The 16,051-nt window shown below is 46.2% G+C and overlaps 1 protein-coding gene across 13 annotated transcripts in view; it reads right to left on the bottom strand.

Annotated features, from left to right (window-relative positions):
* The window catches only part of HIPK2 (homeodomain interacting protein kinase 2), a 145,126-nt gene that overhangs the window by 8,418 nt on the left and 120,657 nt on the right, over positions 1-16,051 (bottom strand). For 11 of the 13 annotated variants that reach the window (XM_087767809.1, XM_087767797.1, XM_087767800.1 and 8 more), the window contains 3 exons: positions 5,983-6,230; positions 4,812-4,972; positions 352-3,049 (listed from right to left, as the gene is read on the bottom strand). In XM_087767809.1, coding sequence (XP_087623935.1) covers positions 2,582-3,049; positions 4,812-4,972; positions 5,983-6,230 — 877 coding nt within the window. In that variant the 3' untranslated portion in view covers positions 352-2,581. The remainder of the gene's footprint in view (positions 1-351; positions 3,050-4,811; positions 4,973-5,982; positions 6,231-16,051) is intronic. The other 2 variants (XM_087767805.1, XM_087767798.1) reach the window with 2 other exon arrangements.

Raw genomic sequence — 16,051 nt, 5'->3', positions numbered from 1 at the left:
TTGTCTTTCCAAAGGAAGGCGGGGTAAGGTGCATAGGCTGCTGGGAGATTGCATCCTCATCTACAGTATATTGAGCTGGAACGAAGGACAGGCAGGAGAAGAAAACCATGCAAGGGCAGCCCAGGAACCAGAGCTGGCAACCAGGGAGGTTATTTGGTGGTTTGCCAGAAGACAACAGCCTTGTTGAACAGCCTACGCATAGTGGGATCCCTTCTTCTTCCAGGCCAGCCAAGCACTTACTGCAAGACAATGTATTTGTGCTTGTCTTTCTGCCAGCTTTTCCCATGTGAGACAACCTCCTTCCTTACTGCCACCCAGGGGAACCCACCCCTCGCCACCCTGCTGACGAACCTGCTATTTTCCAGCCTCTCGTGGAATACCTGAATACTTGATGCTCTAGTTACAGGGAAATGTAGAGTGGAACCGAGCAGCCACGTAGACTTCAGCTTTCATGGAAACACGGAAACGTTCTCTCAGACTCTCTTCTCTCCTTTCTCCCCAGGCCATCCACAGACACGGGTACTCTAGAGACACTTCCAAATATCGATGCACCAGCGCAACTGCCGTTACCAGCGAAACTCCCCTCTGAACCCAACCCAACTGTAGGAAAGGCTCTCTTTAGAAACCTGTTGGAAAACAAGACGACCACGTAGCGTTCCTTGGGGTGGAGGACCCACAGGACCACCGTGCCCTCTGGTTCCAGGGTCACTCTGCCGCTGCAGGCAATCTTTCGGGGCGTAGGTGAGAAGGGAGGAGGGGAAGCACACACTGTCACAGCTACCGTACAGCGGGTAAGGCCCGATGTATTCCAATACCCTTTTCACTTAAGAAACCTGAGTTCGACTCTCTCAACTGGATCTTCTTGTGCTTGCTTTGGGACTCCAGCCCTTTCCCGACCCCCTCCCATCGACAGGCGTAGTGAGAGATGTTGGCAACAACTAGTGTTTCCTCCTTTCACGGGCTAAAGTTTTGTTCCCATTTCAGCCGCACAACCGGGACAACCTCACAGCTTGGGAGGACGCTGCCCTCCCAGTCCACCGAGAACGTCAGCAAACAGCAGAATGAGAATTCAGTTTCCGGGGAGGAAACCTGCTATTTCAACAGGATAGAAACAGACCAGTCCACAAACGAATCCCCAGACCCTCTGGGAGTCACCCTGGGTCTCATAACCAACCTGGTCGCTTCCAGCCCATCCAGTGCTTGACAAAACACCGAGTCAGACGCACTTCCAACCCCGACGAGCCTCCCCAACACCTCGCCAAGTGAGCTAAGATTGACGACGTGGGAAAAAAAAACCAAACAAACACCACCAGCGGAAGTAGAAAATCAGCAATAACAACGCCCCAAAAAAAAGAAAAAGAGCTGAGAGTAAATTCCGACTAGCCTCAAACAGTTTCTAGGAGTACCAGTGGAAGTAAACCCTTAAACCGCATCTGTAGTTTGGTAAGGCACTACAAGGGAATGATGTAAAACTAAGACTGTGACAGTTGTAATGGCTGTGCCGAGGAACACACCACAGAGAGAAGGCAGCATCTGCACGCACACGCACGCACGCACACACACGCACACGTACATACCTGGACAATCACATTTGTTACATGCCTATGTTATATCACTTTTCTTTGTGCAATCACATTGAGGAATAGTCTATTGGTATCGTTGAAGTTCAACACAAAATAGTAAAAACGGCATATGACCTGTATAGTGCTACATTCTACCGGGAGGGCGGGGGGGGGCAGCTAAAATGTCTCCTCCTATACTAAAACAGCTAGGGATTGGAAAGGAAATTTCCAAATAAAATAAAATGAAACGCAACTGAAATCCAACATACGTTATTAGAGATCTCATTTAGGAACAGCATTTCTCAGGGATTTATCCAGTGTGTTCAAGGAAAGGGAGAAACATCCCCATTGCTTCTGCTCTCGACCAGTGCTGTGTGGCCTGTTTTGCGCGTGTGTTTTTAAGCGTAGCAGTGCTAGATCCAAATTTAGAGCACTGGGACAACATTTTCTCGTCTTCCCTCAGCTTCCCTTACCCACTTTCTATTTCCAGAAAAAACTCCAAAAACTTATGTATGCTTTGGGATACAGAGACCACTGCAAAGATGGGGCATAAACCCTTTGAAATGCTGGATAAATCCCTAATCCATATACCTATTGGATTAAAAACCTAGTGGATTTCATTTTAGGTGTTCTGGACAACAAATTTCTAAATGTAGCTCACTATTGGATGAAAATAACCTTTTAAAGTCTATTGGTGAAGTTCTTCAAAAGACAGGACCCGCTGGAGGGTCCCTCTGCTTCTCTCTCTCTCTCTAGTTTGGTGCAGAATTGTTGTTTTTTTGTGGTTTATTTTTTTTCTGTTCTTTTTTTCAATTTTCTTTTTTTTTTTTTTTTTAAATAAAAAGTGTAGAATTGGTTCTCCCCCTTCTTTCCTCTTTTTCATTTCTTCCTTAAAGTCTCCTTTGTTCAAGTTTCACGCGAGACTCCCATTGCATTGTTAGTTTGTCATGTTCTTCAGTACAAAAGTGGCCGCCTCACTCCCCCGGGATGGGTGCGTCTCTCGCTCCTTATTCCAGTGTTTAGATGTAAGGGTACTGGTTGACCTTGGTGGGGCTCAGTGGGTATCCAGTGTAGACTGTGGAGGCTGGAGAAGCACTGATATAGGTCTGATGGGCAAACTGAGCCTGGTACTGACTTGGGTGGATGGTGGGTGAGGGCAGAACCCGCGGGCCCATGCTGACAGGGACCTGGTGGACGATGCTGGCGGGGTAGGTGGTGTGCTGCACGGCGTGCCGCGCAGAGCCTTGGGAGGCCACCAGGTGCGCGACGGTGCCCGTGGAGCCCAGGGCGGCAGGGGTGGTGTATGTGTAGAGGTGGGGTTGGGTGGGCAGGTGAGCAGCGGCAGCCGCGGCCAAGTGAGGATGAACTGTACCATGGCTGGGACTATTGTGCGGGAAAGAGTACGGGGCCTGAGCTATCGTTGGAGTGATGTAGGCTTGCTGTCTCCGGTGACTCCCTGTGCGATCGGTCGTGATGTGCTGCTGGGCCTGGATAAAGACAGCAACAGTGATAAGAGGTTACAAGACAAGAGATGGCTCTTTACCTCCTCAGTGGTGCCTGGGAACCTCCCTACAACACCAGGATGGCCTCGGGAATGTCCCCTGCACTCCTCCTGACACCCTCAGCACCACCACAGTCTTCCCTTGGAAACAGGTGATGGCAAAGGGTCCCTCCCAAGCCTAGGAAGACCCTGTAGTTTCATATATTCACCAAAATGGCCCCCAAAAGGATAACGGAGTCCCCCACTTTGAGCCACGACCTGCTGGCACAGCTAACATGAAGACCCAACCTCAGATGCCCGGCTCCTAAAAACATCTTCCACAAGTCCAGTTGCTCGCACAACACACGGCTTTTGTTAGTGAACTCTCTGCTGACAAAATGTGGTGTGCTGACAGCTCAGGGGAGTGAAGTTGCCTAACTATGCCTGGAACAGGCAATTTATTTTTGCTCAGTTTGGGTCTTTGCGGTTATCATTTCCTCAGTTAGTAAAATAACTACTTTATTTTTTAAAGATAAAACCCTTGGCTCGATCAGATCTTGCAGGTGCCTGGTACCCTCATGTAATCAGCTGTAATTACTTGAGCACAGGCAATTTTCTTGCAGCGGGACAAGAGCAATGTACCTTTCCAGGGATTTTCTAAGGTTTTTTTTGCACTGCACAATAATGTCAAGGAGTTTTCCCGGTCATTTGTAGTCAGAGTATTAAATAACCAATAAAGTAGGAATTAGAAGGCAAGAAGGGCAATGCTCCATGTTATTTCCTTCTATTCTTCCAAGCCTTCTCATCCTCTCTGTAAGCACTCCCTGCGCTGTCATTGTGGTCTGAAATGCGGCAGCCACACTCCTCCCCCACTCTTGGAAACAGCATCTCGCCCACTTCCTCCATTTTCACTCACTTTTATTTCAAGTTTGCTTAAATTTTTAAATTTCAACTACATTTTGAGGGGGAAGGGACATTCTTCCTCACCAAAACCAAAAAACCCAAACAGTTCTGCTTATATGCAGCTCTGGATGCAAACCAGCGCTGTCCTCTGAGCTCTCCAGACTTTCTCCTCTTTGCAAGGTTGCTAACTGTGCTGTAACTTCCCTGCTCTCATTACCTCACCTCAGGGTACAGAGGCCCCAGGTGCAGTACGCGAAAAGGGCATTACTGAAGCTCCTGGGGAGCTCCCTGGGTGTTCTGGTCACAGACTATGAAACATCTTGAGTACTGCATGCTGCCAAGTAATGAGATTTGCCCAGATCTCAGCCCAGGTTTATCATGGGGTGGATCAAACTTATGACATGAGGTCATGTATATGCACAGAGGCTCTGCTTTGCCTCGTCACTTCTGATGGGGACTCCTCTCCCAGTCCTGCAGCTGGGCTGATGCACTCCCTTCACTTGGAAGATACTCTCCGCATGGTTACCTATAGCTAAGGAGAATTCAGTCCTTCCTACACAGTCCTGCTCCACTCCTTTGTGTCTGAGCCGCTGCACCTTCTCTCTCACGTTATTCCCACTCACACTGTTAGATCATCTGACTTCAAAACCCAGGGTAAGAGTACCGCCAGACCACTCAGGGCTGGGATCTGCACTACCTCTACTGCCTGAGCTGGAAGATCAAAGTCTGCAGTGAAGTTGAAACGAGTTGATCAAACTCGACATGGGGCTCAACTATCATTAGCCTGGAACAGGACAGCCCATGCTGGAGGAGTAGTAGGTTACAGCTGGATGATGCACCACCAAAATTTATCTCGGTTGACTTACCTGACTTAGATTAAGAGGCTGCTGCTGCTGGAAATGTGCTCCTGGTCGCTGCTGCCTATAGGCAACGGCTCCAGACGAGCTCCCTGAAGAGTGACCGCTGGTGGAGGTCACGGTGCTGGAGGACTTGGACTTGTAGGAGGATGAGTGGTGACTGGTGGTGACTGTGCCAGGAAAGGAAACACATTTGTAGCTTACATCACATTCTTTAATTGCTCACCCTACCTTTTGCTCACTGAATCTCCTCCAGAGTGGTTTTTGGGAGGAGACATACAACAGAAGCAGGATAAGAAAATGATTTCTCTCAATTAACAGCATATCTCAGCAATGCTTCAAATACACGGCCAGCCTGTTATCCTAGAGGCAGACAAGCAGACCTGATATCTGGACCCAAACTGGGCCTGGAGAAGGCTTTACAGATCCTTCAGAAGTGTGAGAAACTGTTCTGCCAGCAGAACTGTACGATGCAGATACAAATCCCAAGGAGAGGAAGGAAAGTATAGCGTGCACAGCACAAAAAAGCCCTGGCTTGGCTGACCTCACGGTGAGTAGGAAGGGAGGGAGAAGGAGCTAGTGGGGAGCTCACCCTCTGAGCCTTTGTGTTCACCAGCAGTGAGTCAAATGAAAGGACTGCCAAGTAGCTCAAAACCAATTGCTTTGGGCCAGGCTTCCACCATAAGCCCCTTTTCAACACATCGTACTGCCTAGCATTGCGGAGGCTCTGAATGAGCAAACCTCATCAGTCCATAATGAAGATCCTGGGGAAATGTTCTTCCCAGAAACGTCAACAAGTTGGGATGAAAATGCACACGTGTTTTCAATCTCTTACCCGTTTTAAAGTAAACCTATGGAAAGGCAAGGCAACAAAGGTTCACACTTGCATTTGGGAGCCTTTCATGTCAAATGTTGAGCTAAAGGCTGCATTCTGTTCTTGGGTTTGTACAGAAGTAACTGGGAACGACACTTGCCCCCGTGACTCCTGAGTGTACCAGGGCACACAAATAATGCAACATGGCTCCCAAGAACAGATGTGTCACTTGAGAGAAGGGCAGGAGCACGGTTTCTTTGGAAAACAAAACAAACAAACAAACAAAATGAAACCGAACAATGAGATTCTTCCAAGATAAATCATTTATTTCTTACTAATTTTCTTGACGGAAGAGGTGCAATTTACCTGGTGCCAGGCTATCGCACTCTACCAACACCTCACTGGCCTGGGTTTTCAGTGGTGGCACGATGATCGTTCGGGGGTTCCCACTGCAGTGAGTCTCTGGAACCCCTTTGGTGTCGTAGGTGTTCCCGTTATTCTGCCCTGCGCGATGCTGCACGGCGTAAGGACTGTTGTTGCTGGAGGAATCGGAGTAGGGGGAGTCATGCACGGTGACGCAGCTGATGACGTTCTTCCTTTGCTTGGACAAGGTGCTGAAACACAAGCACACAAGTGGAAAGAGTGAATGGGCAACGATCGACTAGGAAGCCACCAGAAGACTCTGCCCGCGGCAGACTAGCTCCGTAAAGGCAAAGCACACCCTTCAGTCCTCTGCCAGATAGAGGCTGCTTAAGCCAAATCCCAGGCTTCAAAACTCACGCGTTGCTATTCCAGGAAAGCCTTCATGGAGGTCAAGGAGTGAGTAAGACATTGTGGATGGATCTTATATTCACACTGCTTAGAATAGCACTGAACCAGACTGCCAGATTTATTTTCAGACTGCTTTTTATATATGTGTGCAGTAGAAGCCCAGCAGTTATACTATGCTTTGTTGCAAGTCTCACCACCCACACAAAAACGTGGTGGTTTCTCCCAGCCTTCTAGCAATGATTTAATAATAGATGCTATGACTTTTCATGATCAAATCCCATGAATCTACAAAATACACTCTGTTCTATTTACTAATACGGTACAATGGGCATATATTTTCAATAAGCATTTGAAACTGAGGAACGAATGAAGAAAAAAATGAGCAAAGTGTGTAAAGCTTTTGGTTTTCTTTTCTTTCTCTGAATAAACACTGGGTTTCCTGACTCTAGTGTGGATTATCAAGGTCCTGCTGCAGCTAATCTATCTATGACATCAAAAAAGTGATTAAAAAGGAACATCAACACTTCCAAGATTAGTGCTAGAAGTTCTTTAGCCTAGACTGCATGAGTACGATTGGGATTTGCTCTGCTATTGTGTCTAATTATTCCTGATGGTTTCTCCTTCCTGTTATGAGCTTGTTTAGGGAGAAAGAGAGAGAGCGAGAAACAGGACGGAGGAAGGGGGATGGTGAAGATTTGCTTAAATGGCTCACATCCTTGACAGTGCACAGACCTTGACTACAGAAAATAGCTGCTATGTTTCACTGATTGCATTATGTTGTTATGGCAACTGGAGTTTTTAAAATGATGAAAAGAAATGGATAGCACATAAAAAGCTAAGTAATTAGGCTTAATGGTGGAAACAGCCTCAACAGGAACAGAAATGCCACGGAGAAAAAGGAATCCATCTCTTAACTTCTTGAGTGTGTACTTTAAGAAGGGAGAGATCCCTTTCCCATGGAGTCTCCTCTCCGTTCTCTCACTCTGGCCGGTCCAGTCCAGGGAACAGCTGATTAATCTGGTCTTAGTCTGTGATGGAGCCATTTGTTCCCTAGTCTCAGCATCGCTTCTTACCCAGGGAAAGGTGAAGCACATACCGAGAACAGTTTCCTTCCAAGGACAGTTTGCCTTATTTATTTTTCACAGTGCTAACAGAGCACTGGTGGGTTCCCTTCAGCTTGTCCGTCCCAAAGCCCCTCCGTCAGCATTCACAAGCTGCAACTTACCACCTTGCTCCCAAGACTTGTAACTGAAAAGCCATCATCTCCTCCATTAAAGAACGCCTTGGGGTGCTGCCTTCACAAACAAGTTACCATCACACAGACTTTCCCCAGGCTGTCATCACAGGATCCTGGCATGCCCCGAAGAGGACACAAGACCACATCGTTCTACGCACAGTGAAAAATACGTCTCGAGAGGCCCCCGCTACCCTAAAGCACTGACACCTGAAACAGGGCAGATGATGGAGAAGGAGGGGAGGCTATTGCACAGCAGTCTGGAAGCTGAAAGCAGTCCGGAAGCTGAAAGCAGTCCTTGCAGGGGCAGGGACCTTTTCGACAGGGAAGATGTACCGCAGTGAACCCACGTATTCTGGCTTTCCAGAAGGAGCTGGAGAGTGTTGGATTAGAAATGGAAAGAGCAACAGAGTATCTTAGATGGACAACTACTGTATATGAAGAAAGATGTAGCAGTTTGGATATGGTGCTACGGAAGAAGAATATTAAGCCAATAAAAATGACGAATATTGCATCAATATTCCTCTCTCCTTCAGTAGAAATGCCTGTAATCACACATTTATGAGTATCCGCACTGCTTGCCCTTTGCAGCTACCCTTGGCTGCCAGTTGAGAAGAGATATATATTCTCTACCTCTGACAGTTATTACATTTTATAAAGAAAAATCAAGTCACTAAAGAGTTTTCTGACAAGTGATAAGGTCTAGCTATTCTTTTACAGTCCCTTCCTTACATAAGTGGCTGAGCTGCTGAACTGGAAATGCTTGCTCTCGGCTGACACTTGACATGGGAAGCCTGAGCTGCAGAACTGGAAAGGTATTTTTCTGTGTAATCTGTGCTGTTTATTGTTTTAGAATGGCCATATTTTTCACCAATTTGATTGAGGGCTTGTCAAAGCAGGGACCATGAGGAATCTTCGCCTTCAAAGTCTTATAGCTCCTTGGTTACAAAAAGAAAATCAAGTAAATACGTTTGGTTGAACAAATAAGTGACCCCAAACCCAAACCTTTCCAGAGAAAGGGACCATAGCAGGATATTAAACTCATTTCATGGATGGGAAACTGAGAAGGACCAGAGCCATGGTCCTGCCAGGCCTTACGCAAGTGCTAGTATCTGTCATCCCCCACAGTCAGCTGGACTATTGCAGTAACAGAGCTAAAGCACATGGGTAAATATTTGCAGGATTAGAGCCTAAGTGATTAGCGTCTCGATTCAGCAGGCTGCATCATTTCAGGCGCACGAGGAGGCCCATCGAAAGCAGCTGGATTTTCGTCTTTAGGAAAGGTAGCGACTGCGGTTGATGTCAGAGCAGGCAGAGAAGTCAGTCGGGACTATTCACACGCCCAGAGCTCGGCACCTGCTGTACCACAGCCTGCCTGAGAGATTGAAGGTGGGAATTTCAAAAGCATCAAAGCCCCAACTCACGCTGAAAATCAGTTGATTCACAGGCTTAGAGATACACGTTAAGCCGAAATGGGGACTTTTATAAATTCAACCCAGAAGAGCTAGCACTCCCCCTTCTCAAAGCCTCCTTGCGAGCCAGCACCTGCCCTCCTTCCAGCTCCCTCTGAGGACTTGGTTGCTCTCCCCACCTCGCAGTAACGCAGGAGTTATCTGTGTGAGGTCCAGGCTGATGGACCGCCTTCCCTGCTCACAAACTACCAGGACTGAGAGCTTTTACCTGTTGACACAGCACTTGCCTACTCAGCAAGCTTACTGTATTCCTATAACTCAGCCACAGCTTTTGGGGATGTTTGTGCTTACATGGAAAAATACTATTGAAAGTCTTGCCCCCTTTCCTATTAAGCTGACTCCACGCCTGGTAATTGCTTTCCCTCCTGCAAGCACAGTAGCAGCGGCATACGTGATTCAGTAGTGTTGAGAGTCGGCATGCATTCATGGTCAGCTCGTGTGCCCGCCTGCATTATGCGGGTAGGTGTATTTTAATTCTTCAGAGGAGGGAGGCGGGGAAGATTACCAAAGTACCATCAAATCCATCTGCACAGACTGAAAAGCAATAAGCCAGGAAGGCTTTTTAACCCTTACTGGCTGGAGCTGCATCCTCCCTTTCAGAACAGCAGCTGGGAAAATATGCATTGCTTTGTAAGTTTATTATTAGTTTATGAGTGGTAGCCCATTCCCACCTGGTTCCAAAGAGCTTGCTCTCAAACTTGGACACAAACCAATTCATGCCCGTCCAGTGTGCAGACATAGAGCACGACCGTGCCTTCGAACATGCCGAAGCAGCTCTGAGACAGCGCTCTAACGTGTACCGCCCCCGCGAGCGCGCAGCGCCGAGAGGGATGTGGGTCTCTATACCCTGCAGCGAGGAACGGTCTCAAGGGAAAGTCTGATGGAGGAAAGAGTTTGTGCACAGGCACAGAGCAAGAAACTAAGGTGGGTATCTCAGATACTGTTAATGGAAAGGTGCCGAAGGCAGATGTTGAGAACGAAAAGTGAGGAAATTAAGGAAAAGAAGACGCTGAATTAGGTGTTAAAACAATATTGGAACCATCTAAATAGCCAAGGACAAGGACAGGGACAACAGCCCTCGTAACAGTGCAACTTCAGATGATTTCTACTTGCTGAAGGCCCAGCCCAAAAACTCAGTATGTGACCGCATTGCATGATCAGGATCTTTTTTCCCTGAATATCTCAAGTTACACCAGAATCCCAGAACAAGCAAATGGAGTCTAGTAGGGACAGTTCTTCAGTGTGCGGTTCACCCACAAACCTTTCAGTGTGGCTGACGCTATAGCAACAGAGGCTTTCAGCTCTCAAGGTCACCAAGATGGCCTTCTAGTTTGGGGGAAGATGGCACCCGTCCCACAACGGTGCCTTTGAACTGGTGTGCATGTATACCATAGCACGTTAGCGTTACATCACATCAGAAAAATTCTGTTTCAGGTCTCTGAAAACTTAATAACATGCAACCTTTTCAGTTTGCTGCTTCAGAATAATCCACCTATTCTAGGAAAGTATAGAGTCGGCCAACAAAAACTCACATTACAACTGCAATCGCTGTCTTCACGTTGAAACCTTATGCCATGCATAGCTCAGTGTTGAGAACATGCCCCTCTCTCTTCAGCTCAACCTCCATCCCAACCTGTTAATCTGCTCTCACCTTCTTTGTGAATTTCTGATGGTAAGAAATATTTATCAAGTGCTACACTGGGGCCATTTTATTAGGCTATACAGCACATGCTGTGGCTATTTAAGTCATATAAACTGAATTGCTTAGCAGGTTGTAAAGGTTCTGCTGCTGAAGGTTTGCTGAGAGAGCTTCTGTCTATCTCTGTTATTTTAAGTATTAGTTGCATGTCGGTGTGTCTTCTGCAGATGGAAGGCAGCAATCTTTTTACCAGATGATGGTGGTTAGTCAACATATTGCTATGCAGAGTCAGTGCATTACTATGCACAGCATAACATAGCCACAATAGGCTAGATGTCAACAGAGAATTACAAATGGTATTTTGACCCTCACACATGCACATCAGCAAGTTGGCAAAAACACCTGGTTTGTGCCTGCCAGCGATTTCTGTGCGTAAGAGGCATGAAAGTCCTCTGAAGTAGGCTCCACCACCATTGCACTAGGACATAAGGTGAATTAACAAGTTGCATCAGCTCATGCTCAGTTATAAAAGTGAGACTCGCACAGAGACTTCACTGTATAGTTTACCATTTTAAGAAAAAGGGAAAAGAAAACCCAACCCTGCAAGAATTTTGTGCCAGTGAAGACGGCCCATGAGGCAGTAACTCAGTATGCCCAAATGACAGCTGTGGTCAGTCTTTCTTGCCCAGGAAGACAGTGATTACTGTGAGCATCCCATGGAAAGCCAAGCTGGAGAGGTGTTACTTATGATACCAGCACAGAGCGAGCAGGCAGTGGGGAAGTGAGGGGCTCTCCTGCCTTGTTGGGCTGGAAGCACCCTCAAAACCACCCACCTCAAGGCCACCGCTGTATTGTTTCAAGAAAACAGCCATGTTTTCCTTGGCTGTTGCACTTATTGCTCGAGATGGGAAGTCATCTAGGCACGTCACAGCGGCCACCTCCACTGCTTTCCTTCCAGCCCTTCCTCCTGCTACGCTCCGCAACGCGGCCCTTGGCGGGGCATGGAAATACCCCTCGCTGCACCACCAGCACAGCCCGGCGCGTCGCTCCCGCAGGACCACGCGTGCTCCCTCCCACCCACAATTCAGCCATCCCAGGGTGCACTCGTGCCTCTCTGCTCTGTGTTTAAGTTGTTGCTTTACTCTTCTCCACTTCTAAGCTTCAGAAATATTGAATGAAGGAAGGATTTACATTTAAACCACTACACCATGTGAAGTTGCATACTGGTAAGTACTTAACCCCTGCTATTGCTACTTGCTGAATATGTGCTCCGATTACTGCAACTGCAGTTGCACTGTCAGTCTGTCTGTCTGCTTGACTTTCTTGCTAGAGCCAGTAGAGAAACTTCAGAGGGATAAAGTTATGAGAAAAATATCAAGTCTGCTCTCAGTTTTTACTCTCTTCAGTGCTTTACAGGTAATGGTTAGACCTAAATTCTTCTTTCCAGAATAAACAACAGTCAGGGTATTATCTTGCAGCACAGCAGTAAACATCTCTCGGGCCTATAGAGTCTCTTTGTAAAGGAAGCTGAACTGAGAGTCTAGAAATTCATTGGTGATAAACAAACAGGGTCACAAAATTGTTTCCTGTACATATGATGCTTTTTATATGCAAATTTTTTTCTGCTGTTCTACAGGACAAAATGTCACATGCAAAACTTTGTGGGCATCAGAAACCAGGTAAAACTAATTTCATTCAATAAAAATGTTCCCTTTTTATTTTGATAATTTAATTTTTTTCCTATTCTTTGCTTACATTTTGAAAGAAAAAAAAAACCTCCATTAAACCAGAAAAGAGAAGCCTTCCCCTTAATTAATTAATCCCCTAACTCTTTCTTCCCCTTAAATAAAAGTCAAAACTTTTTGCAGTTTTGAAGCTTCCCCAGATTTCACTGTATTGGGGATATTACTAGAAAAATCTCCATGTAGCCTGCAAAAAGCCTTGGTTTTGAGAAACCAACTTTTTAAATCAGGAATTTGCCCCCCTGAAAATCTCTGACCATTTCTCTGAGGACTGTCCCTGCCGAACTGTACCTGAGGTCCCTCCTCTGTGATTTCGCGCCAGGCACGGGGCCGGGGCCCAGCAGATGGCCCCCTTTGACAAGGCTCCATCCAGCAGGTCCTCCAGAGCCCACCTTGCACTGCCTCCCCAGTACCTTTACCCAACAGGAGCCCAACATTTTCAGATGACTATTGATTTTAAAGATTACACCAAGCTACACTCATCAACAGTGCAAAACACATGTGAGCAAAGAGTGAGCAACATGCTGGCCTGCCTGCCCGGTCAGCTGGTATTTCATAAACATCCTACTTGAACATCTGTGCTTTTCATTAGGAAAAGGAAAATTCTGCCCATATCACAGCGAATTCTTCAGATTTTTCTTTCGCCAATAAAAAAGTTGCATCCCCTGTACTAGAAAAGCTCTCTCTGCTGCTCTGGTATTACAGAGAGGCTTTTCTGTCAGAGTAAATCTGAGCTGTAAGGCTCTCCTTTACTGCATCAGCAGTATCATATTTTATCAGCATTACCAGTCCTTCTTAAACTGAGACTTACGAACTCTCACATCATCGAAGGATCTACTACTTCTCACAACCACAGGTAGCTCTAATCTCTCTTCGCCGAGCAACCAATAAAATAAACATTTTTAGTCTCATGGGTCAAAGAGAAATTTCCAAACCCCCAGGAAATAAGAGAAGGAAGCGCTGCAGCAAATTCAGGAGCTGATCCAATGTCAGTGAAACTAACGCAAAGATACCACTGCTATCAATAAGATGGGATCAGGCAATTAACTTTGCCTGATCTGTCCAGTGCCGTATGATTTCTGTATTCTAATTTAGAAAAAGCTAATATGTTAGGATGTGACCTACAGAGTGTTTCAAGTTATTCTTTATTTTTCACCCCCACACCACAGCGATTGCCCAACAGGGTAATATTTGCATAAATATGGGTGAGACAATGCATTCTTTGCATGGTTTCATTTTTGACTCAGATCCTGAACATTTGGGCACTGATTACAGTAAAGAACATACTTCACTGTCACTCCCATTTTTTTTTTTTTGAACCAAAAAAACACATAAGAAAACTTGGAGGTACTTTCCCAAATGTGACACGCTTTCAATGAAAAAGACCTCAGCTTTAGCAGAGGCAAAGTTCATTGGCATTAAATGCTGATACAGCTTCCTTGACCTTGACTGGAAGCTACATTCTTACTCCAGCTGCGAATCTGGTCTTAGATATGCCCAGGTCAAAAGGCCCTGAGCAAGTTGATTTCACTCCTCTCAAGACTTCAACGAAAAATTCTCATTCTGGACATGCTGTTTTCCATCTGTGTCTCTGCCCCTAATTCTCCACCCGCTCTGGTTACATCTGCACAGGCAATTTAACTCACTCTGGAATTCCAAAAGGTGCACAAGAACAGCCCATGTCTGTGCGAAATGTCTCTACATGGCTCAGAAACTAAATCTAGCCCTTAAGCTTTGGCCTTCCAGGAATGCTGTCGCCCTGGCACTCTGTATAGATATGCCATATGGATACAAAAAGTAGCCAGGGATCTGATCCCAGGCAGGAACGTGTCCTGAATATGCTTTAGTCATATCAAAGCCAGTTTGTTTATGTAAGTCTGGCTCCTGCGACTACTTTCCTAACCCCTCAGCAGACCTTGCCCGAGTATTTAAATACCCCAGACTCTCAACTCGATTTCCAGACATTTTCCAGAACTTTGTTCTGTCTGTCTCCCTGGAGAGGTGCTGAGCGAAGAAACTGGTCAGATGGCAGCAAGAGTCGAAGCAGAGGAGACAACCATTAACTGAAGTGGCTGCAGGATCCCAGCTCTTCCCTCCAGCCCGCTCGGGATCCAAGATGATACCCAGGTGGTAAGCGTAAGTATTTGCACATAATTTCCCAAAGCCTGGGATCAGCATCATGGGTAAACATGCTTGCAAATAGCTGCTATGACCCTTGAGATACCTGTTCTCTTCATGCTGCCCCACCTCACAACCTTAGATTTTACCATCTCTTTTGTCTTGCCCTTCCTTTCCTATAAAAGCCCTGGAAGTGGGAGCTCCTTATTTATAGTCCACCTGACGTCCATGTTGACCTTCATTCAACTCTTTCCGGAAACACACTTTCTTCCCCCTACCAAACTAAGGAATACTGTAGGGTTTGTTTTTTTTTTAAAGCAAAATATGTTGCACTGTCCTGTGATCAATTCCCCACAATAACCATTGCATTCATGGCAAGCCTGAACGTGAGAGGCGCTGAGCTCTCACTGCCCGGTGGAGTTCACTGGTAGGGAGAAGGGAAATGGGAAGCGGCGGTGGCTGGCGGGAGGCAGGCTGAAATTGCAGCCCTAGATGCCTGAATCATGTGGCTCCTCTTTACAGATTTTTAGCTCCTTGAGGCTAAATGCATCTCATCTGTTCTGTGCACATTTGCAGTGCTCTACATATCACCACAATGCAGAGATGCAGAGATACAGATAGATATCTCCAGTGATTAAAGGAAAATCTGCCATGGAGCATGTCCTAAATAAATTAAAAAAAATTCTCTCTTGACAATACTGGAAGGATAAGGTTAAAAAATTCCTAGCTCAGTTACCAACATAAAGATTGTATAATTATTCAGCTGTTTGCAAGGCTACTTCTCTACAACTTATAAAGCAGAGTAATGTCTTGTGACTGGCATCAGATGGGAAACCTTGCTTGCATCTGATGAAAGGTGCTGAAAAAGTCCTGGAAAATTAAGTCCCCTCCCATCCACAGTAGGTGATCAGCAGTGGCAGCTGTCCTGGGCTGCACTGTTCACTCCGGTGAGTTAATTCTCTGAGGAGCAAACTCAGCAACCATGGTCTTTATAGCCTCACCTACGCCTCTCTGCAGAGTCAGTCAAAAAGCCATCAGTTTCTGCCACTTAAGACAATAGTTCAGGGATGTGTTAGCAACACAATCAGAACCGAGTAAATCTCCTGCAATGTATTTACCGTTATTGAGTGTTAATGACACAAACACTAACTGTTTTTCAGGACCTTTTTATGGAAAATAGCACATATGGAAGGTGTCATTTAATGCTCTTTACAGATGCCTGGATCACTTAGAAAGAGAAAAGGCAATTTCAAGCTACCTTCCTTCCAAGCCCTTCTCTTTGTCTTTGTTTTAAACAGCTCTCTGACTTAAAGAGGCTCATCACCATAGGATCTCTAAAGTCTCCTTTCAACAGTCTTGTGAGATAGCGAGAACTATTAATTCCTCTTACAGATGAGACTATGGCACAGAGACTACTACACTTCTCCGAGGTCACACAGCAAATGTACAGCACAGTAGG

This window comes from Nipponia nippon, unplaced genomic scaffold (genome assembly GCF_047370975.1).
Source record: "Nipponia nippon isolate SJK-2023a ecotype South Korea unplaced genomic scaffold, ASM4737097v1 scaffold_3, whole genome shotgun sequence".
Classification (NCBI taxonomy): Eukaryota; Metazoa; Chordata; class Aves; order Pelecaniformes; family Threskiornithidae; genus Nipponia; species Nipponia nippon.
The sequence above is the reverse complement of the archived record's forward strand: the minus strand, read 5'-3'. Positions and strand labels throughout refer to the sequence as shown.